Here is a 25,929-nt window from a genome sequence, read left to right on the forward strand (position 1 = left end):
TGCATTAGTGCAAAGCAAGAATAACAGCACTTTCAATATTTCCATAAAAACGTGATAAATATCTCACGACAAACATGTTTACATCTGCAATAAAAATCTTATTTCGACTGATATAATCAAAGACTCAACACAAAATTAATTTAGATTAGAATAATAACATTTTTTTCGAATCGAGTGCCAAGAAAATAAAATATATCATTGAACAGGAAAATATTTTATTGCAAGTTAATTTAATGCATTTATATGTAAGTCGGCGGCTCGGGCACTTTGAATGCGGCAAGTTCACTAGTTATCCTTGGCGGGCTTAGCATTCCAACGGCACGGCGTTCCAACTTGACTATGGGTGTACCCTTTTGAGTAAAGTTCGTTTTTGAGTAAGGGAATAGGGAACCGGGTAATGGGTACCTAGGGGTATTGAAACCTCCAACTCCTTTCATTGCACCAATAAGTAGGTATTGAAGGCAAAGTCCTCTTGGCAAAGCTAGTCTTCTAATAATGACCAGAAAGCAAACGATGATTTTAGAAAAAAAAATTTGAAGTTTCACAAAGGACGAAGAGGTTTTTAGATCAGCCTAAAAGAGGAGCTTAAATTTAATCTGTTTTTCAATAAAAAGGCTTGATAAAATTCCCTTTACTGGAAACCCAAAAAGAGAAAATACAAGAATCATAACAGTTGGTGGATATGTTGGATTAGAAGGTTCGAAAATTGCTTTGAAAAAGGAACAAATAGAGTAACCGAACGCAGCTGGAGAAGATACTCCAACGGTAAAATGAATGAACCCAAATTTTAATTCAAATTATAAATAAGAAAATAAATTTGAAAATAAATAAAGATACTTTAACGTCAACAAAATTTCAACTGAGGTAACAATAGCACGTGCAAGTAAAAAAATTATGCAAGGGAAGAAAATAGGCTGAAACAGCAATATTTACAAGTAAGAAACTTAACTGTGCATTTACAAAACAGTAGAGCGGATATCGAAATTAACATTTGTTGTTTTTTTATTTAAAGACGATGAGCTGTTAAACTTTCTTCGCTACAGTTGAATAAAATAGCTAGTTTTATAAGGCTTTTTAGGATGGTACAAAGTAGTACAATGTGGTACAAAGTATGATGCACAGAACGCGGCGCCTATCTACACGATCACATAAACATCCTTTAACAGAAATTCTTTGTGCAGCAATAAACGACAGGTAAATAATATTCATGGATAACATGAAAGAATAAGAATCATATAAAAATAATAGAAAAGAATGAACAATACTCTCACATGAAAAGGTCACATGAACAGAAACAAACGAATATTGACGTGAGAAAAAGTTCACCGGAATGAAACGATGTCGACAGGACACTTTAAAAATCTTTATATCTGTTTTATTGATAAATGACATCTAGAGCTTTGTTAGTTTCTTTTGTTCTGCTTTTACTTTTTTCGTCGGCGATTCTCTCATAATTGGAGCTTGCCAAAGCAAATTTGCCGTCTCTGTTGCACAAGACTGCAATAAAATGAGCTACATAAGTCGTCGATCAGATACCTTTTCCAAAGATATTTGTGCAACCAAACCTTCTCAATAGCTTCGCCTTACCGAAAGAGATCACCTTAAGATATTTTACATGTTATTCAACTACGGGGGGCTGGGGGACCGGGGGTTGGGGGACGGGGGAGCTGGGGGGACCGGGGAGCTGGGAGGACCGGGGAGCTGGGGGGACTGTGACGTCACTACCCTTCCTATAAATTTCCAAGAGGATTCAATCCTGCATCAGTGAGATAGCAGCGATGGGAAAAACAAATGAATGCGACATTTGTCCACGAAGCGCATTTCTTGCAGTAACTTATGGAACTGACCATGCCGCTTTCGAACACTAAAAATATCCCGGACCCAAATATTCCATTTTGTTTACGTAAACGTGATCTTCGAGATCTTTGAACTAAAACAAGAAAAAGGGCTGCAACTTCAAAATCGTTGTCAGAATCACTATCCATTTGACAAAATCTGAGTCATTTTTCTCACTGAGTGAGATAACCCAACTCTGTGTTCTAACAAGAACGATTTCCGGTTTGAAATAGTTTCACTGGAAAATTTTATCTCACTCAATGAGAATACGATATTCTCACTGGTGTGAACCAGGCTTAAGCGTAGTTAAAAGAACTAATTTTTCTGATTAAAAGGCATTTCACTGAATTTATTGTTTCATTCAAAATTCGGAAATTTTATGTATGAAATAAAACGGCTAAAAAGCTAGAAAGGAAGAAAAATAACTCTTACCAATTTACTTTGAATTTTCTTTGGCAAATCTTCATCTTCCCGATAAATGTCATTTCGTTTCAGAAACAGGGTGGACCCATCTTCAAAAATTACCTGATGGTTATGGAGAAAAATGACATTAGAAAAAATTAACTAAAATATTAACTAAATTTGTAACAAAATGGCTGAGATATGGCCAATGAAAAAATGCAGTTTAAAGAGAGATTACTTTTTTTGGCTTGCTTCATGAATTACAAAACCAAGACCAAATTACAGTGAGTTAATAAGAAATGAGCCAATGTTGCTTTATCGCAGTTTTTCACAAAATAATACTATTATATCCTGGTACATATTGTCAAAATTCAAAAATTCTTCCAACTCGATCACTTAACCATTCTAAAGCAGAAGACACGAGAGGCAGGAGAAGTGACTTTGTTCCTATAACAATGCCGACTCGGCATTGATACAGTCAACAATACAGTAGCCATTTCAGCCATGGTTGTGAAAAAATTGCTTTGAGATTTGCTAGAAACTGCTTAGTTTCAGACAGACATATTCTGAACGTCTTCACTGTGAATCACCTATTGTGATACAAAAGGCACGTTCAAAAGCAATGGAGCTAAAGCGCAACTGTGCTTTTTTTGACTTGATATAACGCCAACTGTTTTATCCTTAGCTCATTATAGGGATAAAGACCATGTCCTGCCGTGTTATAATCTAAAGAGCGCCATAGTTATAGTTATGTAGCCCTTGAATCGTGTGTGGAGAAAATGGCTTTGCCGCAAGCCAAGGCTGGCTATTGGCTTTCGCAATGAGCATCATAACGGCTGTATAGACGTGAAAATATGTGTGGTAAAACTCAACTCATAGTTAATAACAGCTTCTGTTCTTCATATAAATACTATAGTTTGTACAAACTTAGAGGTATATCATGATTTGAAATATAAGCAAATGAAGAATAGTCTATATGAAAAAATCAAATGAAAGAATCTTTCTAAAGACACACAAAAATAATGACCTGCAATGTCTTTATCGCAGTTATCTCATTGCGAATAACTATAAATTTGTTTTGTTGAGAATCTAAAACATTGATTTCAATCCATCCTCATCAAGATTGAATCACCCAGAAAATATTCCCAGTCAAATGACACTTGTAAGACAGCGAAACTGTGATTTGTCATGTGTCATGAGGGCAGCAAATATATCATTAGTTGATTATAGGCATTCACGATGAAAGACAAAGAGATTTTCCATACCTCGAATCTTTGAACGACTTCGCAACTTTTTACAACAGATGGATAAACGACACCGTCCGTCCATAAGACATCAACCTTCTCTTCATTGGAGTACACTACCCCTGGTGAGTAGCTCTGAAAAACCAAAGCTCATTGTAAATAAAGATTACCAATTCCCAAGTTCTTTCTAGAAAGCTCTACCAAGTAATTAGGAGTTCAGCCGACACAGAAATTAGAGAAAGAGGTTTACGAGAGAATACTCACCCTATAAGAGACATCTCAGCCCCCCCCCCCCACCTCCCTAGAAGCTTTGATGCGTAAATTTTTTTTCAGGAAACACTTAAAAAGGCAGAAATATCTTTTCCATTTAAAACATGGCAAGGAAAAAGGTCCTTTTAGCGATCGAAATTTCCTATCAAAAGGACTCGTCTATGTTTTTACAGATGAGTCGCTTATCATAGAGTCCTTTTGCAGTTTATTCTTGGGTATCAAAATGTATAATTAACACTATGATATGGAATCCCAATTCGAAAATATTTTCGATTCGAATCTTTAGCCACCCCTGGGTAAATTATATCAATGCACACTTTGAATGAATTTTGTGCTTTTGCATAATTCATTAATGCAAAAAATCACCAAGTCTCTCTTTTCAGTCTTATCGCCATATTTCGTGGACAAAAAAATGGTAAGGCAAAAAAAAGCAGAAAAACTTTCCGACCTCCTTTGCATCTTAAAATAGATAAACTTGCAGTGAAAGTCAAGCAGAAGCTTTCTATCGAGTTTAAAAGAGTTTCTGACTAATCGTTGGGTTGTCATATGCCCAATTCTACCGAATTTCACCTGGAGAGACGACGAATTTTCACCTTTAAACTTTAACTTGATCTTATTTCTTTTGAATACATTTTATATCTAAACATAGCGCAAAAACTAAAATCATAGAAAATGTCCAATCCCTATTCAGTAGACAAATTCAGTTAAAAAATTCAAGCTCATTGCAGCAAGGGAACATCACATATTATTAACCTAGTGTGTGAATTAGGGTGACAAAGCACAATGTCTTGCTGCAAGAGCCCTTAAGGATTGATTAGGGTGAGCAAGATCCTTTACCAATGCATTCAAAGGTTGTTGCTCACGTATTCAATGATATCCGACAACACTTTGTATTAAAAAAATTCGATAAAAACGGCAGAAGGGTTTTCTAACAAACTATAGTTAAGTTTCTGAAACACAACAATTCAAAACTGGTAAGCCTTCTAAAATGGTATTAGACGGTGCTTAATATTTGAAAGTGTCATTGAACGAAAAATAAGAGCCACCTTGACTGTTTACAAATGGGCTCGAGGATTGACAAAACCACTTTACTTTTTCACAGGTGAACAATCTGTAATTTCATTTTTTCTTTCTATCTATACGAGGTAAAGATGGCTATTGTGTCTTATTTAAATGGAAAAGAGTAGCAACACTAAACTATTTTAGAAATCATTAGTTTTGCTTTATTCCTTGATATCTTTCGTAACATCACTTATTGGAAGATTCACAGAATCAGAGCCTATCCTGCGGTTCTTCCTTCTTACACATTTTACATGTTGCCTTAACTGATAGTCTCCATCGTTTAAAATTGCCGAAAAAGCCATAATCTGGTTGCTGACAAACACATTGCTGGTTGTACAAGAATTACAAACTTAAATATTGAACTGAATAGCAAAAAGGTGACATACCAAGATATCTTCTGGCGGCAGATCGTGACAAAACGACCCATCTTCAAAGACAACGTAATAAAATGTAGTTGAATCTATTGATTCGATTTTGCCTTTGTAATACCTAGAAAGAAATTCAATTCGATCACAAGCGAGGTAAATGCAAGGAGTTGTTGGATACAGTCAAAAGATTAAGGTCAAGTGAGAAGAGCTGGGAAACCAATTAGAACCTGGAAAAGCTTCTAGAGAAGAAAAAGGAAAAAGAAAAGAGAAATAAGTATCAAAACAAGACGAAGAAAATATCAAGACTGACATTTGAGAGATGAAGAAGAAAAGAAAATGAAAAAAAGAAACAAAAACTAATACAAGATGAAGAAAGTAACAAGATGGATATCAGGGAAAAAAGAAGAAAAACAAAGAAAAGAAAAGAAAAATAAGAATTAAGGATGAACGGAAAAAACATTAATTCGGGCATTAAAGAAATGAAACAAAAGAAAATGAATTATAATAACAAGAAGAAATATCAAGACGTATGTTAAACAAATGAGGAAGAAAAAAGGAAACGACAAGAAAACGAGAATATCCATTTTCAGTAGGAGACAAAAGACGAATAAGAAAATGAGAAAAAGAGAAAAAAGAGAAAAAGACAAAAGGGAAGACCAAGAACATAGAAAGAAAAATAAAAAAGGATAGAAAGTTTGAAAAAGATAAATAAGAAAAAATATGAAATTGGAAAAAGGACGGATGCAATGGCAAAGAAAAAGGGAAAAATAGGAAGGCAAGAGAAAACGACAGAAAAGGAGAAGCGGAAGTAGAGAATTGTCTGTCTCGATTTGTGATACTGTTTAAAAACAATGCCATTATGATAAACAGCTTTAGGCATTCCTAAACGATGAAATGTTTAGCTAAGGCAACTTTTTTTAAAAGGAAAAATTACCTTCCGTTTTTATGTTTGGCATAAACCTTGTCGTTCAACTGGACTTCTGGAAGCAGTCGTTTACCGTTCTAAGAAAAAAAAATTCAACCTAAAAACCAATTGAGACTATGCCATCCATAATACGGACACAAGGTTCTTACACGACCTTAAGTAGCTTGATAGCTCTAACAATGCATCCATGGAAACATATCAACTACATTAGGATATGGCAGTAATGATTCTCATTACAGCAAAATACCAACGGCGTTTTTCTTAGAATGGCAATGCTGAAAACACTCATATGAAAGACCTGAATTGTCATGATAACGTCGGAGTCGTATTACAGCTTCTACAACAAGCCTATTCCAAACACGTAACAGTAGCTATTTTGATCAGCCATTTTTGATCAGCCATTTTTGATCAGCCATTTTTGATCAGCCATTTTTGATCAGCCATTTTTGATCAGCCGTTACCAAGGGTAATTTCTGTAATGTTTCTACAGATTTCTACACATGACATACAAGTACAAAAAGCAGTAAATAGTTTTTGCAGAAACAAAACTCACTACTTCTCAAAGTTCACCTCTCTCAATCAATATCAACCAATATCACCTCTCTGAGCAATAGACCAATTCTAACAAGAGTAAAATACTAACCTCGTTGTTTTACGATGGTGTTGGGATGTTAGCCGTGACGTCACCAAAGAGGCATTAATTCTCCTAATCTCATTAAGGCAGCAAAATGTAACGAACAAATGAAAAGTGCAACTTACTCTGATTGTTCTTGCCTTATCGTGTTTGTAGCAATAGGCCTCAACAACCAATGGCCAGTCTCCTGCGTACAGAGGCGTGCCGTTGTGGAAACTGCAAGTGACGTGGAAGCTCTGCGCGCATTTGCCACTGACACACTGCACACACGCTCCGTTGTTGATAGCACTGTTCGTTGACTTCCGACAATATATACATTTCTGAAAGAAAGTAATCATGATATCAAGTCTGGATGTGCTTTCTCAACCGAGGGTCAAACTAGAGCAAAATACTTTCTCCTACGGGGGTCTAAACTATAGGTTCGTGGTCACTGTATGACTGCCCTAAAATCTAGCTCAAACGACTGATCTTAAATTTCATTGAAAAAGGACTGCGTCATAATCAAACTTCATTAATTATGCTAAAAAAGATGACCCCCTGGACATGACATCGATTTATCATGTATCAGTGCCATCATTTTGTTGGTGATGAATTTACACAGAGCAGTTATATAATTGAGAATATATAAGGAATGTAAATCACTTAGAGACAAAGGATATTGAAATATCAAGTAGATTCTTAAAGGTCAATAAATGCAAATATTGTCTTTAAACAGCAGAGAAAGAAATTAATGAACACCATTTGTATCAGACAGCACATGCTAATATTATTACATACCAATTTTGTTCTAGCCAAATTCAACGACGAAATGTCTACCAGGTCTCTTTTCTTCGGATCCAGGAAGGAAATATCATAAAATGCCAATGCACAGACTATATGCACCCATCTAAAAGACCGAGAAGAAGAAAATTTTTACGGGAATAGGATCTAAAGACAACTGAAAGAAAACACGATGAACATACAAAACAGGGCACCTATTCAATCCCTTGAATTGAATTAAATTACAATCCTTTTTCAATTTATTAGTAGCAAGCATTTGAGTTAGGGGTTTCGGCAGGGGTGCAGTGCTATCAAAAGAACAAAGGGGGCTCTTGCACAAACGTTGCAAAAAATAGCAAAAGTAGAAATTTGCCAATTTTCGCCATTAACAAAGGGGCTCAGCCCCCTTAAGCCCCCTAGCACTACATCCCTGGGTTTCACGCCCCTATAAAACCCTTCAATATTGTTCGGCAGTTACCTTTTCGATATTGTCGAAAGGTTGCAGATCAGCTGACTTTGGAATAACATAGTATGTATGTATCTTAGTCATCTTATCTACTTGCCAAAGGGATCCTGGGATATAATAGACGTGATATCGCAGGTTCTCGCAAAACGTGGAAATTGGGGCATTGCATGTTAGTGGAATCTTGAGGAGCATTTTGACATTGAATTCAGCCGTAAAGAATTCCTTTGATAGCTTCAGTTTTTGCAAAATTCAAATTTTCGGTAATGTCATCATTGTAAATTTTAGTTTGAGGTGGCCTATTTGATTCGTTCTTAACTTAATTTTCATCCATTAAAATAGGATGAATAGCTTAAGAAAGGTTACAAAGCAATTTTGAGAAATTGCTATCAATTAACTCTAAATACTTATTAAATCAATAAATTAACCTTTTGCTCTTACAGCTGCTTAAAATTGGATTGGTAGGTGACTTTTGTTGTCTTTACTGTGGCAAGTTGTATTTGGTATTAATCAACTGTTTACTCTAACAATTATTTGTTTCAGTTAACGTGTAACATTTCTTTGTAGTTTATAACAAAAGAGCTGTTAAAAATGACAGATTTAGCCTAAATACAAAGTCTAGGGCCAGGAGTTTCTTGCTGACCTTTCTCTTACCTCTTCCCCCTAAAAAAATAAAAAGTATGCACCCAAATCCTCTTTCGCGTCACCTTTATTATGCTAAAATGCAATTCATCTCTGTTTGAGGCTTCAGTTTTTGCTGAACAAAGAGCAGGGTCAATAAAACTTGGCTCTTGAAGTTATAGCTACGTTGCTACGGCTTGCACTAAGAGCAACTTCGAGCCATTAATTTGAATAATCCTTGGACCATAAAAAAATTCTCAAGCTCTCAATCTACATACTATATTCATATTCACCATAAATCATTTACAGGTTTGAAATTAATTTCTTCTATACCGACATATTTAACAAATTTTCGACTCGAAATCACAGTATCTGCACTAAAAAATATTTTCTTCTCGAGCAATGACTCAATCATGCTGGGTATCTAGCTTATAAGACGACAATCTAGCCGAATCTTTTTTTTTCTCCTGGAAACATCAACTTTCTGGTGGGAAAGAGCAGTCTCTCATACTGGGAACGCACAAAAAGAAAAAGTTCGCTCATAAAAAGCAGAAAAGACAAAATAAAAGTTTTGAAAGCTAATATTCCACACAGGTAGCTCCATCACCACCAATGCCTTATCCGATGGGAGTGAATGGCGAAAAAGCGTTATAAAATGTCGTTAGAATAATGACATGTTACGTCATGTGAAACGAAAGCATGCCCACCTTCGCGATGTAGATTGTTTGAAAGCACCTCCTCGCAGTGGACACAGTATGCACCTCTGAATAACATAGAAATCAACGAGTATTGAAAGGAAAATCAATGAAGGATTAAAGGGGGGAAATGCAGCATTAAAAATATTTGAGCGTACAAGCGTAAAAAGAAACTGAAGAAGACTGCGTCAGGCGATATATTCATGCAGTTATCAGTCATGTCACCTTGATGAGCTATCAGAATTATAAACAAACTACTCCTGTATGCTCATGCTCCAAGCAAAATGGAGTTCGAGTAAAAAACAAAGAAGTCTGTGGACAACTATGCATGGCAATTTAAGGGGCTGAGGTAATACTAATTTGATACAATGATAGCATCATGACATTAGTTTTGGAACACTGGCATTGGTATTGGCAGGGGCATCCAGTATACGCTTCTCAAGTTTGTTGATGAGAACAAAATGGTACTGTTTTTTGGGTGCCCGAATATCAAACAAAAAAACGTGAATAGAGAAAATATGAAATAAAAGTAGTCACCACTGGCTTGATCCCGGGTATGCCAATTGGGGTCGGCTGGCATCGACTGCAGTACCAATTGAGCAAGTCGCAAGGTTCATCTTCCGGTACACCATAACAACCTGCCGGGGAACAATAGGCAACGGTGTTGCAATAAAGGTAAGGTTCTACAAAGACAGGCACTGGGCTCTTTCCTCCATTCCCCCAGGACGCCACAGGCACCGCGAAGCAGGGGGCTGGGAGGAGTTTACCTCCCCCCCCATTTTTTGCAAGAAATGCCAAATATTAAGTAATAAACTACCAGTAAAGCCTCTTTTTATACGGTTTTAGACCCCCAACTTTTCTCAACACTCCGCGGTGCTAGCGCCATAGGATTTTCATAGGATATACATCAAAGCAAACTCGTGGAAAAGGGCAGAACAATCCAATTTTAACCTGAAAAAAGTAAACTTCCATTCCTTGTAACATTTCAAGTTTTGTTAAAGGTTTTGCTGAATGGAATAAATTACAATCAAATACTTTGGAACACTTTGAAGACGATCTATAGCAATGTTATCGTTCATTTTAATTCTTATTGCAAAGTTATATTTTACGGACATCAGAAGCAGGGAAAGATACTCCTTCCCCCCCCCTGATAATAATCAAATTGTCTTCAGTTTCCATTACAACCAAATATAAAGCAACTTAATAGGCACCCCCCCCTTCCTCAAATAGGAATTCCGCTACAACAAGACTTTTACTTGCTTAATGGCTAACGGTAAAACATTAAGCCCACAGATTCTGAGCTATCTCCAAGCGTTTGCATGCTACAGAGGTCAAGACATCAACGAATAGCAACCCAGGAAAAACTGGTGATGTTATCTTGACAATGGAGCCTTCGCTAAAATCCGAAAAAGAGAAACAATTCTGGATAAAGTAAGAAAGGCTCGTTATTTTATGACGTTTTGGCGCACATCTTTTCATTGCCATGCACATGACAAAAGAAATTGGCTGCCAGATCAGGCCTTTGTAAACGGACAAGTGCTCTTCTCGGTTAACTGTCAGGTGAGAAGACGTAATATTGTGACCAATATTTGGTCGCTATAAAAATTGACCAATTGTCTCGTGTAAAAGTACTCGGTGTCTCTTAGAGTTTTAAATTGATATGTCATTGAAGAGTTCCGATTAGGTACAGGGGACTTACTTTGATGGACGGTGACGCAACAAGCACGACAGGTAACTAATGTGCTCTCCTTGTTCATCGTTGGAGAAGGAGGCTCGGGAGAAGGAGGCTCGGGCAGCTCTTCCGTAGGGCTGACGCGTGAATTACCTGCTACAGGTATGAAACAGATGTCGGGTACTAGTGGAACACTCCTTACAGGGTTACTTGTGAAGCTCTCACCCGATGTGTGCGATGGCTTGGCTATGCTTTTTGCCTAGAATAAAAAAAATTTCCTATAACAGTTTCCAGAAAATAAACAGTAACAGACCAGTGAGGGTCAAAGGCCCAGATCACCCGTTCTTATCAGCATGTCAGAGACCAGGCTTGTCTACATTATGAAGTATAAATGACAGATATTCTGTCGCTGGGAGCAGATACTATTGTTCCTCACAAGAACAAGTAGATGATGAACACACAAGCATGGACTGAACTGTGGTAGACAACAGGGTAACAGAAAAAGCAACTCACCGTCTCAGGGTCAAAGTATGCACAAACTGCACATCGTTTACCGTTCATCGATAAAAGTTTATTGTATGTGATCTCACGACGTATGTCTATTTGTTCATTGGCCCACAAACCATTCAAATGCTCTGTAAAAAGAAAAGCAGCTAAAAATTGAAAATGTCAAGAAATATTTTGCATTAGTTGCGACTCAGCATACGAATGCCAAGTCAAGCATTGATTCAGGAATTATAATCTCCTATTGTATAGACAAGGAATCTTTCCAATCTGACAACCCTCTCCTCTTCTTATATGTTCCTATCGCTCTTGTTTCGGGTATTAAATGATAAATTGCTGTTTGAAAACATTATGAAGTGTCATGATAATTGGATTCAAAAGGAGAACCCAATATCCAAACGTATCTGTTTCTACAGCATCATCAGATGGGGATTTCCTTTTTGGTCACGGAGTGTACCATTGTCGTCTGTCTGGGTAGGTGCTTCCCGCGGTCCCCGTTTTAATAAAAATATATCAATGATTGACATTCTCTCTTAGGCCCCGTTAATACTTGTTGAAAACGTTAAAATGTAAACGTGGCCTTATAGCAAGGAGGTTCTTGCATTGAAGTTCTTAAAAAGCATTGCAAGAGAGTATTGAATAAAAATAGCTTAATACCAGGCATCTCATCCCAAGTAGGAGACTGTGGTTTCGTTTCTTGGATTCGTGCTCCTTCCTTTTGTGGTGTATCAGCAGCGGATGGCGATATCGACTCTGTGCTTTGTGCTCTGATTTTCAGCTTTCCGACTTTCGACGGCCTTTCCCTTTTTCTCAGCTTTTGCTTCACTTCTCTCTGCTGGTGCCTCTGTTCTCGTGCAACGCGAATATTTTGAAGCCTATTCTTCTTCATCTCCGTTTCTCTTTCCATTTCTGCTTTGATTTCCAACAATTTACGCATCCTTTCATTCACAGAATTATCCATCTCTGTAGAATTATATGATCCGTTTGGTGCTAATGGTACTTTGATCGGAGTTTGGATCTTACTGGGCCGCTGCTGTTGAGCATGGGTTGGCTCTCCTATAGCATGTAGAAATAAAAAACTGTATTAAAGCAAGCCAGTTTCACCGTCCTCTCTGATGAAAAAAACGATAACAAAGTGCAAAATAATGAAGAAAACACGAGGATGGCAATATGGACGACGATGATGATGATGATGATGATGATGATGACTAATAAAGATGATAACTGTGAATTTTTTTTCTTCAAAACAGCTGCAAATTGTTCGGCGAAAAAACTATTCTCCAACTTAACTTCCGAATAAACTGTTCAGTGCATTGAAGTCTCCACATAACGGGCAACAATTTGAACTAGTATAACTGACAGTTGTATAGAGATGTCCTTTGCATAGAGGTTCCGTTAAGAGAGTTTTGACCACTTGGGACAAAAAGATCAGTCAAAGATATCAGGGAGGTATCCGCTGTATGAAAGTCTCCGTAGAATGAAGCTCGATTGCGTCAGATTTGCTACGCAGCATTGCGGAAAAACTCAGTAAAACTACATATTTAGTCTATTTATCGAACCCTTAGTACTATAGTTAAAAGGGAGTGATTTATGAATGTTCGTTTGGAAGCAGTTCATTGATTCTTGCCAACAAAATCATTGAATGAAAATTCAGCAATGCAAGAGGCTTCATTAATGCGTGTAATCTGTTACCTGCTACCGTAATCATTTATATATTTATAAATACTTTTGTCAATAAACAATGAGCCAATGCACTTTTGTCTCAATAAAGTAACAATTAAACAAACGAAAAGCAACACAAAAAGTACCAACGGGCATAGAGTACCGAAGTGATAACGTAATAAAAATCTATTTTTAGAATTTCTGAATTTTGATCCCGGAACTTGAAAGAGCATCAAGAAATACCTTTAGATATGCAAAATCAGTTAAAGGCATTACGAATTGGCTGAGATATGGTCACTTGAGCACAGGCTCTTGCCCCATCAAACCTCTGTAATTTGGTCTTGGTTCATAACTTTATGAACCAGGCCTGAATAACAATAATCCGTTAGCAAACTTGAAATCTTTTATTGGCAATATCTCGCCCAATTTGGAACATATCTAATTAATTTTGCATATTGAGAGGTATTCTATGCCGTTCTTTCAGATTATGTGGCCAAATTCAAGAAATTTTGAAAATAGATTTTTGATGACGTCACACGGTACTCTATAGACATTTATGAAATTTGAGGAACAAGCTTTGTTGAATTCTGGGCTATAACTGTTGGATTTGGAATAAAAGACCGATTGGTTTCCTATTTCAATTATCTGTAGAACTTGTGCAGTTAAACCGGTATTGCACGAGGAAAATCGAGTTTATAAAGTCTGAAGTAAAAAGTCTTTGAGGGCAAGCAGAATCAAAGCGCATAGATATATTTCCATGCTAGCCTTTGTTTTCGCTTAAAGCAATAACGTCACATGTAATTGTCACAGTAAGGTCCTTGTATTCATGTTCGTAAATGTCTGCGTCGTTCCGCATACAAGTCCCAAATCGTCATCAATATTCAGGGGAAGCGGACACTGATCTTTATTACCTGTTAAAAAACAACAGGTAAAAACAACTGAATCATATCCATGGTTTTAAAATTCAACCATGTTGAAGCTAATCAATCAATTTTTGAAAAGCACGGCATTGATGATGTTGGAATGGTTAACAACATTCCTTGAGATCTAATGCTGCTTCAATACACTGCCTGCTTTCCAGCAAAAGACAAAATATTTCAGGTAATTTAATAGATTTGAGGTACGGGGACGTGCCTTTATTTAGGGGTGCCTTTTCCCGAAAAGTGCGGGATTATCGGTATCAGTAATTAAAATATGTGCAGAATTATGGGTACCATTTTAAGGAACAAGCAGAATTATGGGTACCATTCGAAGAAACATGCAGAATTATGAGTACCATTTTAAGAAAATATTGCAAAATTGTTAGGAGGGAAATATAGCATAAAAAATTATGGTATGGAATATGAAAGTATGAAATATGTATAATATTGAGAATTAGGGCAAATGTCATACAAAATTCGTTTGATGATTTTGTTGTGTCCTAAAAAATGTTCTTTGCCTTTCGGAGCTACGGGTATAGTTTCCATCATGTTCGCAGAATTTTTTAGACATGTGCGGAATTATGGGTCCAAATCTTTTAACCAATATGGCACGTCCCCTTCCAAAATTGGGCTTAGCTAACCCCACCCCCCACCCCTCACCCCCGAACACTCTGAAACCGATTTGTATCAACGAAATTAGACTCACCCTGCATCCTCATGGCCAGAAGAGGCTTCTTCTTCCCAATACTTTCACGTCGAGCCTTTTCTGCTTTCTTCAAGATGTCTTTGGCCTTCCTGATTACCTGCTTTTTCTGTATCTTTGAGATGGATTGCTTCTTGCGATCCTGAGCTTCTTTTTTGACATGTTTGGCTATGGACTGAACACCAGACAACGAAGGATACCTGTTGTATCTACGAAAAATGGGTAGAAACTTAAAAAAGGCCGCGTGGAAGGGGTGCAGTGTATCAAAATTTTGAATATGAAGGCAAAGCATCAATATAAAAAAGGCAAATGGAGTGTCTCGAGTAAAACTTTCATTTAGAAATTTGAATAACAAAAATCAGTAAAAACTTATTCAGCAATGAAAACTGAAATAGATATCCATAATTTTCAATCCAAACGACTTCTTGTGGCATATTTCTATCAACATTAAACACAATCAAAGAAGGAAGTATTGACATAGTTTACATAAACGAGACCCCAGGTAGGCAAACGCAAGTAAATAACACAGCTGTCACCAAGCTTGCTGTCACTAAAAAGGATGTACTAAGCCAAAATCATTGAGAGACACTTCAGGCAACTCAGGCTTTAATGATGACGAATCCAGTGAATTAACAAATTTTCATAATCAACCAAACATTTATAGGAGATGTAATCAATTTTTCTTTGTTTATTCAAATTCCTACTATATGGGGCTTATAAGAAGGAGCAGAAAGTTATTTTCAGTCGAAGTTTGGTTTGAGCTTCGGAGCACGTAAAAAAGCAACGATCCGATCAATGAGTCTAGACAAAGTGAACAATCAGTGACTTTCTTCGAAATGGCCCAGAAATACGGAAAATGTTTCTTATAGAGAAAAAGCTCCTTTCTTCTGTACATTTTGCAGATATTTTACATTTTTCATTATCAACCCATTCACTTTCATTCATATATCTATCGATAACAGTTGTACTATATGTACCCCGAAATGGTAAACACAAAATATTTTAAATAGTAGTTCCTACTACACGAATGTTCCTACCTACAGAATATATTATGCGATGTGGAAACAACGACATTGACTCTAACAGCGCATGTGCATAAGATGCAAAGTTTTGAAAATCTAACAATCCTTGAGACAAATGCTGGTTTGTCTCCCCATCAATTATGTCGGAAGAGCGCAAGATCGTTATTTGAAAGTACTAACTCTACGGTTAGACAGTACCAACTCTGACCTTTTGACCTTGATATTTTTCTCTGGCTTTTTCGCCACGACTTTCTTTTCCTCATCGCCCTGGTCTGATGCTGACTTTTTCTTTTCGAGGCTGTCCATGTATTCTTTGTATTGTTTTGGCTGTTAAACATTACAATCTATTTAAAAAGTTAAATGTGGGAATTCATAACAGCCTTGTTCAAGAGCTCTCATATCAATGGTGCCGCATAAATAAAACAATTACTAAAAAATAACAAAAATAACGGATGAGCCATTAGGTAATCGCCTGCCAATATCTGACAAAAACTGTTGTAGGTAATTCAGCTAGGGAAAAACAGAAAGAAGCAAATGAATTTACCACAAAACATAAAGATTCTGACCTTTTCTTTTGTGTGTTTGGAAAAAATTGTGTAAGTAGCATTACAATGTGTTTGAGAGACTATACCTGATACTTCTTGACAAATATCGCCATTTCAATCTTAACATTATCTGTTCGGCAAGAGCACTGCAAAAAATTAGTGATAATTACTTACTAAGGAATGCATCATTTTCAACATTTCCAGCAACTAAATATATTAGAAACCCATATTCAGGAAGATTTATCAATTAATCAAAGAATACATAATAACAATGTTCTCTATTGCTACGCAAATATCGATTCAATGAAAAATTTCCACTGGCTGCATAATAACAGGCAAGTCGCCTAAAAAAATTCTCTGAGCACCCAGTTTCCAAATCAAAATTGCTAGGGTAAATAAAACCCCTTCGCATGAAAACAACAATTCTGGTTTGCATAAATAAAAAGAAATTCAGTTCAGTGTAACATAGCATATGGATTTTAAGCTGCGTTTTAAAAATGACTGTGATTAACAAAGACTTGACAAGCTTTACTTGTGTACGTTTATGCTTCGTACCAAGACGAACGACCTAATATTTGTCAGTAAAATAGCAGACTCCGAGGGGCAAATCACTCCAAGAAAATCTCGTACACTTTTTGGGAAAATCCTATTGCTTTATCTGAAAATCCCTAGAAATCCTTTTGTTTTAGGGAAAATCTCGTACGCTATTTGCAAGAGTGAAGTACCCTTCGGCAGACTCCCCGCAAAGACTTGAATAGCTCTAAAACAAAACTACATCTTAGATGTTTAATGCCCATGAATACAAATGAAAACAAACGCGAAATAAAAATAAGGCAAAAAACCGATGCATATTGTATGCGACAAAAACCAGGCTAATTTTGAAGCTGAGTCAATGAAATCAAACATACAAAATGTGAAATCAACAGGGAAGAAAATACGCATAAATTATGCATAGGAGACCAGGTATAAGCAGCTTAGTGATTGAACAACCAAAGTCACTTTGCATTTTTTGCTGCGAACATTAAGCCTGCAATCAATAAAAATTGACGGCTTAAATTAAAATAAAGCCTTTACATATCAAAATTCTGCTCTTTTCGGTTTGTGAAGCTACTTCCAATTAAACTACGTACGGGTTTAGCTCTTTTTCCAAAGTCGATCCAACGCAAAGATGCGAAGTTAGTTGATTCAGCACAGTTGAAGCCTTGGTTGTAGCCGGAGTGATATCCGTATGGGAACGTTATCATGAATTCCCCTGCGTTCTGGGTCATCTGCAAAGAGAAGTAGATAAAGCATGGTCATACTTAAAAATACTGTCCAGTACTGTCCAATTTCCTGAAAACACTAACATTGAGCTGAAACTGTCACTGGTAGACGAGATGGCGCAGTTCCGTAATCAGATACACATTGATGCCAAATCTCGCACAATGCTCGAGGAAAACAATGGTACTACACGACGCTGTTGTGTTGGCCCTATTCTAACCTTGATTTGAACCCTTTCAGTCTGTTAACGAGGTCTAAGAAGAAAACCTTTATAAAAAATTCATTCACCCATGTGAGAAGTGGCTCACATATCCTTTTAGCCACAGTAATATAAGACCAATGTGTCTACAGTTTGAACGGCATTCCATCGTTTGCCTAATCCAGATGAAAGGCTTTAATGAACTTATCTGAAATGACTCTTAACATTAAATGCACTTTTATTAAAGTGATGAAGCTCCAGTTCACATTTGAAATAAAACGCCAAAAAGGCTTTGAAGAAGGCTTTGGAAACAAGACAAATGAAGCTGCAAGAAAGTCACATGAAAGCTGAAATAACATACTAGGCTAGATATTCTGAATTTTAGAAAATTCTTCTCTAAAATTTTTTGACTCTAGGCTGTTTCAACGGGAATTAATAAGACACCAGTTCAAGGTCTGTATTCAGTCTCTCATAAAAATTTGTTATGAAATAGCTTCTACTATTATGTAGATTTCTCACGTTCTTAAATTTTTCAGCCTCGAAATCTAGCACAGCTTTGACAGTTTGAAAAACTTGATACAACCCACCAACGTTCATCTCTGGATGCTCACACTCTTACTCTAAAGTGACTACGATACTAGAAGCATATTCAACAGACACTCAAACTCTGATATTTCACCTTGTAGAATGGGATGGAGTATTTCTTCAACATGCTTGGTGATATGACAGTCATTTTATGTCTGAGAAACTGCGAGCAGGACTTCGCACTTCCAGGAAAAAATCCAGCCGCAAGTGTCTCCAGCCTCCTTCCGTGTTCAGGTGGAATGGCGTACCTGCAAGGAAATATTGTGAACAAGATTTGGAATACTAGCATCACAATATGGAATTGAATTCATTGGCAAAAGAACTATCACACCCGTGCAAAGAAATGATCAAGATAAAACAGAAATGTTAAAGGAAAAAAAATAAAAAATATTTCAAATTAGAGTGATTGAAGCACGTACGAGCAAACGTTCTTTTATAACCTTTTATACAATACATGTTACAAACTACTTACCTTAATTACACTACCATACCATAAGAAGCAAAAATCTATGGCTCCCCATGGCATTAAACAAAAGTTAAACTACACATAATTTTAAATAACCTACAAATTAAGGAACGCTACTTTAAGAGAATTGGTGGCTGAAAACAAACGGATACAATAGGATCAATTACAAGCATTTTCTTACAAGGAAACTACGCTCGGTTTTATTACTCAAATATTTTTAAATACCAATGGCTACAAAGTGCAAAAATGTAAAATAAAATAGCATGAGATAGAACGCCCTAACAGTCCAAGGCGTGTTTCTTTCTATAATTTATGTAGATTAAACAGGAATATATTTAACTGAAAATGAATATATATAACCCTTTCCTTTGAAAAAATATATTTTCAAGCAGTTTCTTAAAGTTGAGGTTGAAGTAATTTTAGTCATCTTAGAGCTTGGTTTCTTAAAGACAGTTTTCAGGAAAAGAGAGTGTAGCTCTTTTGTTGAAATATTTACTAGACAAACTGACGTCACAAGTAAATGGAAAGAAACTCTGCAGAGCAAGGGTAAACGAAATGTACGCAAACACAAAAGATTTTCAAAGAACTCTAACGCAATAGGCACAGTGGCGAAGCGAGAAGGACGCCGTCCCCTTCCCCCTAATAGTAAAAAGTCTTTTTGAAAAAGGGCGTGTTCTGGCGTTTCAAAGGGTGTGGACCCCCATTTTCCCTCGCTCAACCCACTTTTACCCCCCCCCCCCCACCAATCACACCTTTTTTCGTTCAAGATGCAAATGCTTTGAATCTCCTTGTTTTGAAGAATGATAATGGAAAAAAGTCAAGAGAAAAGAGTCAAGGGACAAAAGGCATACATACCAAGATTTAGAAGCACCAAAATGCAAGTAATTAATGCTGTAAAGATCCATGTCTTCGGTGTGCCATGCAAACGATGTTTTCCACATACCAAAATAGAGATACGCCGTATTCACGCCGAGGATCTTTACATTCTTCTCGCTTTCGATAAGGTCAAGAATGGTGTTAAGATGATTTATATTCCAGCATTTCACGTCGGCATCGTATATTGAGCCGGCCACATCAGCACCGTATATTGGAGGGTTAAATGTAACATTTTTCCAATACGCCCTTTCCATTTTCTCCGAATCTCCTTCTGGTGGGCGATACCTGAAAACGAGGAAAACACTTCTTTATGCTAAACTTGCATGCCTATTCATAGAATATTGATTATTCGACAAATTTGAACTCTGGTACGAAAATTTCAAGTTCGAAAGCAGCTACTTTGAATTGGTACCTCAGAGTAGGCCATTAAATAAATCGAAAATACAATTTAAGCCGAGGATATAATTTAGGGCAATCAACACAATCTTATAAATGTCTATGAGACATGTTAATTCTGGTAAAGCATAACTATTAAGATAACAGGTTCGACCAAAGGATGACACCAAACAGAAACAGGTCACGACCAAACTGCTATAACTACCCTTAGGCTTTTGTCTTCTTGAACAAATCGCAAAATGTAATCACTGATGTATCTAATGGGCCTGATAACCGCAAGTAATACATGCCACAATGGCTTTTGTTCTTCAACGGAGCCCTAGTTATCGACAGACTCATGTGCTCGAAAGGACGTCTAACCACACGAGTCAACTTTACAATATCATAATTTAAAGTAAAGGATCATAAGTTAAGAAAAGTCGTTTTTAAAAATACGACTAATTCAAATCCGATTGGTAGAGAAAACTTCCCCTAATGTGTCATTCATTGGTCGAGGAGTTAGTCTCCGTATTCAAGGCCGATGGCGAGTGCCAAGTGAAATACCGGCATCGTAGTGGTACGCGAGGGGCAATTCACTCTTGCAAATAGCGTATGAGATTTTCCCTAAAACAAAAGGATTTCCAGGGATTTTCAGATAAAACAATAGGATTTTCGCAAAAAGTGTACAAGATTTTCTTGGAGTGATTTGCCCCTCGGTGGTACGATTCTTGCACCAAGTGCAAGCTGCAGATTGTATTTGCGTGCATGGTCAAGAAGATTGGTCCGAGCAACGAGTCTTGTGGTATTCAAAATGAAAGATTTCCTTCTACTTTATCCATTCATTACAACCTGACTTCATCCATTCATTTGTTCTATTTACTTTTTTCAAGGTGATTAGGAGACCTATTTCCTAGCATGTGTATGTGATGACAGACTTTCAAGAAATCTGTTTTTACAATACTTCCTTCTGATAATTATACATTTGAATAATATTTAACACAAACACTTTTGATTATGGGAAGAAATTATCACTTTCTGAACATTCTTAGCTACCAACAATCAATTGAAATGCCCCTAACGAAAGTAACTTGAGACCAAGGTGCTCTTAGATTGCTGCTCTTTTTTCCATATAAAACATCTCCTACATCTCTAATGCTTACATAAAATTTTATCTGTCTTTGTCTCAAAAACTCTCCAAAGGAAATTATAACAAAAGTAAAGCAATGATTAGTTTAAAACAAGGTCTATGAACCAGTGATAGCTAAGTTTATTCTAAAACTTACTTTTCACTCTCTGCCAACTCTTTGAGATCTTTAACAGTAAGGGGCTTTTGCTGAATGTTAAACTGCTGATAAAGACCTGTCATGAGAGCAAAAAACAAGTTGAGATCATTTTGCGTAAGGATTGCCTGAAAAACAGTGAAAAAAAATAATTGTATGCTAAGAACTTTTTTTCATGTTGGGTGTCCAGTGATGAATTACAGTGAAATCCCGATATAACCAATTCTGTAGGAAAAGTTATTTTCTTTAGGGAGTTTTCTGAGGGACCAGAATTGTACTTCTTGATAGCAAGAAGTTTGTAATGAGCAGGGTTTGTAATAACAGAATTTTCCACTGTTTGTACAAATGTAGTGAGATAGTAAATTGCAGCCCTCTCTGAAATAAACTAATTATGTGTCTAAGTATATGCCTGTACAGTGGCTTTTTGAAAGTTCTGACAGCTCCTCAATTCTCATATAAGAACACATTCTCACCCTGCTGCCCTGTGACTAACTGTGCAATTGGAGATTCTATGACAATTTTTCCAATTGTTTCCATGTCATAACTCTTTGAAGCATACCATTCTTTTGGTGGAATGACCTAGGGAAAATCAAATTTTAAGATTATTAACAGAAAAACAATTTTAGAAAAATCAAACATTTGAGAAAACCAATGAGATGATCACAGAGGCTTTGTATCAGCTTGAAAGATAAGACAGCAACATAGTTATATGAGCAGAATGCCACTAGGACAGGCTAGCTGACAAACAAGTAGGCAATGCTTATAACATAAAAATGGGAGGTGCATACAAATATTTCAAGATATTATACATCAGCAAAGAACCAGGAATCGGGTTGATTCTTTGAAAGTAAAGGTGGTTTACTCTCATAATAAACATGCCTTTGAAGAATGGATTCAGATAACAGTTGTCTTGAAGTTGGGCAAGACACTGTGTCCCACATGTTTTCTATTAAGTAATATTCTATAGGAAAAGAGGTTATGGAAAATGGGCATATGTGGCAAGCTGGTCACATCCCAGCAGCTTGTCAGAAAACAGGGTTTTGTCAAGAATATTATATAGATCTGTGTTATTATTGCCGGCCATATAACCTAAGACATACAGGAATAGTGAAGGATATTACAGGTTGGGGAGGGGTAAAATATCTGGGGGTTTTGGCTAAAAATGTGAGAGACCGAAAGCAGATCATTCATTATTGGTTTTAAGTAAATTTTAAATTAATCAGGAGGACTTACGCTCCCAGCTCCTCACTTCAGCAATCCCTGAAGGCACAAAAGCCCTATCAGCTCATGATAGAGGATTCCTGTTTTCCAATAAAGAATTGGCAATTTGCTAGATGCTGATTTCAAAACATAGTAACCAGGCATTGAATGAAACATGGGTACATGCTTTCCAGCAACAATATTTTCCTTATCTGACAAACATTCAACAAACAGGTAAGCAATTACTTCATTTATAACCATCAGTTATCATGTGGTATGAGCCTTGAATCAAAACAATATCCACTGGGAAGATGGCTTTTGTGGTTTTCTTTAAGGGTTACCTTCTAGGCTCAACAGATGGCAATTACAACTCCTTGCAAATAATTTCACAACAAATCTTTCTAGTTGACCCTTGCCATCTGAGGTCCCAATGAGGAAATTTATAGTTCCCATTATTTCATACATGAATCGCATGGTAAAAAACGTTCCTTTAAAAGAATATAAGGAAGGTATTCAACCTAAAACTTTGTTGCTAGGATTCAACAAAAGATTCCAAAACTATAAAGAAAGTAATCAGCATTAGTTGATTCTCTACTTTGTCTATTCTACAGTTAAAAATCTTAAAATTGGTTACAAAAACTGATGCTTATTTTCTGTTGAATCTATAAAACTTGATTAATGCATCATTGCTTAAAGCAATTTGACTAAATAATAACAAATGATCAAAGGTAGCCCTGGTAACAAACACAGCAACGGAATCAAATGTGCATGACTGAAATCAGTCATCAAAACATGATGCCCCTTGAACTGAGCTCCAACAACCTGTGGGTACATAATTGAACTGCATACAAAAGTTATTGATAAATTTTAATTGCAGCTTGCCAATCAAAGTACACAGTGCCAAATAGAATTGTTGTAACATCATTAGCAGAATGAAAAAATTTTCCGCCATGCCTGCAGTTTTTTATATTAGAAAACCATCTACAAGAAACCAAGCCCTAAGATGACAAAAAGATTAAGAAACTATAGTGCTGATCACCCTCAACTTTAAAAAACTGCTTAAAAATCCATCTTTCAAAAGATGGGATTAAAGGATTCTTTTCAGGTAATAGGCACATATTTCTTGGTCACTTGACATTGATAACGGAAAAAGCTCCTTGCAACAAAGTAGATGTACTATTTGAAGTTGCACAATGTTACATTTTTGTTTTTCTAACAAATGGCTCTTGGTACATAAGAAACTTAGAACATTTTAGCACTAAAATTAAAAAAATAAAGAAACTGATTATTAATCTGAGATTAGTTTCTTATTAAAAATGCATGTAGCATTGACTTTCTTCATTTTACTAAACACACTATTATCTTGGTGTTTGCATATCTAGCTGACATACAGAAATAACAGAAAGTTGTTTCCCTAGTTAGAAAAAAAGATATGAAATAGAAAAATGTCATATAGAAGCTTAAATGAAACCGGGAATTATATCACAATACAGCAGTGCTGACATGTAACGGTGATCAAAGAGGTGGGGGGTGGGGAGGGGGTGTGGTTAGAAGTTATTGAAATGAACTTAAGTGACCAAAAATTGCTATCTACGGAAATATTTAATGATGCCTACCCCAGGGGGACAGGGGGATGATCGAGCATTGTTCTTTGTTTTCCTATAGTTTTGTCATGTTCTTGGCACTTTGCCCCTGTTGCCCTCTTCACGTGCACACTTCCCTGGAAATATTGGGGACCACATCACCAAAATATAAATTTACTGTTAAGATAAAAATGTCGGGATTTTAGCTATGACCATGGCCAAAAAAGTGAAACATCTGATCCAGTGCTGCCCAACATTTGAGGTTTTCTGTGACTATATATCATAAAAGTAAAACGAATGACACAAAGAGATTAAACACAGGCATGAAACAAAAAGATAATATTTTTGAACTGGCAACCTGAAAGGCGCAAGCAAGGGAATTTCGGTAACACTTGTCCCTTTCCCAAAAGTCGAAGGAACACAGGTGTTTAGAAGGAACATGTTAACGCGCGCAAGCATTTGGTAGGCATTTCAAATACCAAGTGATATTAAGACATTGTTATAACCTCTTCCAAATCAGGATTTTCGTGGCGACAGAACTTGGGCACCTTCCATAAGTTTATTATCCAATTACTGTGTTTTCCTGTGCGGCTTTGACGAATCTTAAGCCTAGACAAAGAGTACCTCCGCTGCGAGCGTAACCTCGGGGCATTTCACGGCATGATAAGTCTATAAAACATTGCATAAAATAAGAAAAATTATTTCTAAAGTAAGCTTGATGAAGAATGCATAATATTCATAATTGACCTTTACCTTTGCTATCCCAAATTTATGTGCACCACAGTCTTCCATCTTCTTAATGTAAGCCGCGAAATCTTTAAACTCTTGCATGGTCGGCCTAAATACCATGATACCTGGAGACGGCGACGGCTGGTTCATGGTTGCCATATGAATAAACGATACACAACTCAGAGAGTAATGGGTATAGTCAAGTGGTAAATTCTCCTATGAATTCCGGTATGTCCATACTAGAGTGGAAGTTGGCGTGAACAAAACTACGGAACCAAAGAAACAAAAATCAGCTGGCTTTGTTGTGCTACGGTTGAAAGATCACTCGGCAGCCTCGTATCAAGTTCACATTGAGAACGCATTTCGTCAGCAACCACGGGGGACATGGTTTCCGATGCCGAACAAATCGCCGATTTCCTGGCATTAAAAATTTGAGTTTTTGTACTGTTCAAAAGAATCATAGAAAGAGACGGATTTGTGCATTTTGGCTTTTGCAGTTCTAATAAAGTTACGCGTACAGAAGACTAAAAATGTCTATTAATAAATTTGACAGAAAACGGGTAGACGCGGCTTGAAAAAGAGTATATTTCAATTTACTGGAAAACTTTCAGAATTTCCCTTTATCACGGCGTGCTGGTAGCAATCATTTTCATGGTGAATTCAAATGAGGCCAAATCGCTGTGAGAGTGAAGGGGGTGTGACACCCCTGCCCCCTGCCCCCAATTTGCATCGATGCTTATACACTGCGTTCAGAATTATGTTTTCATGTAGGACACATTGAAAGGATAGTTGCCAGCTTTTCGTGGAGAACAAGGCTGTTATCGTCACTGCTTTAGATTTCTTCGAATTTAAAGTTTTGTTGTGGGAATATTCAACGAAAGATCCAGCCCTAATTTATATAGGCCTATAAGTTTCATTGCAATTGAAATGTAGCTTTACTGAAAGAAATGGAGATTCTGAGATGGATTACTGAAATAATTTGGAAAAAAGATTCCCAAGAAGAAAGACGATATATTTCATTGAGAACAATTTCAATGAAAAGCTAGGCTACAAATAGAATGAGAGATTC

General features: G+C 36.7%; 1 protein-coding gene across 1 annotated transcript; it reads right to left on the reverse strand.

Annotated features, from left to right (window-relative positions):
- LOC135695004 (lysine-specific demethylase 4A) lies at nt 1-25,202 on the reverse strand. Its single transcript, XM_065213924.2, has 21 exons — nt 24,885-25,202; nt 21,822-21,927; nt 21,352-21,427; nt 19,673-19,978; nt 18,446-18,599; nt 17,438-17,575; nt 16,394-16,453; nt 15,971-16,089; nt 14,744-14,949; nt 12,113-12,511; nt 11,465-11,586; nt 10,979-11,210; nt 9,817-9,917; nt 9,292-9,347; nt 7,519-7,627; nt 6,867-7,061; nt 6,117-6,184; nt 5,201-5,303; nt 3,504-3,617; nt 2,269-2,361; nt 1-1,497 (listed from the first exon to the last, which is right to left on the reverse strand). The coding sequence occupies exons 1-21, from the start codon at nt 25,017-25,019 to the stop codon at nt 1,393-1,395; spliced, it is 2,997 nt and encodes a 998-aa protein (XP_065069996.2). The 5' UTR covers nt 25,020-25,202; the 3' UTR covers nt 1-1,392.
- Between the last annotated feature and the right edge of the window lie 727 nt (nt 25,203-25,929).

This window comes from Rhopilema esculentum, chromosome 8 (genome assembly GCF_057945365.1).
Source record: "Rhopilema esculentum isolate cy_ngs chromosome 8, ASM5794536v1, whole genome shotgun sequence".
Classification (NCBI taxonomy): domain Eukaryota; kingdom Metazoa; phylum Cnidaria; class Scyphozoa; order Rhizostomeae; family Rhizostomatidae; genus Rhopilema; species Rhopilema esculentum.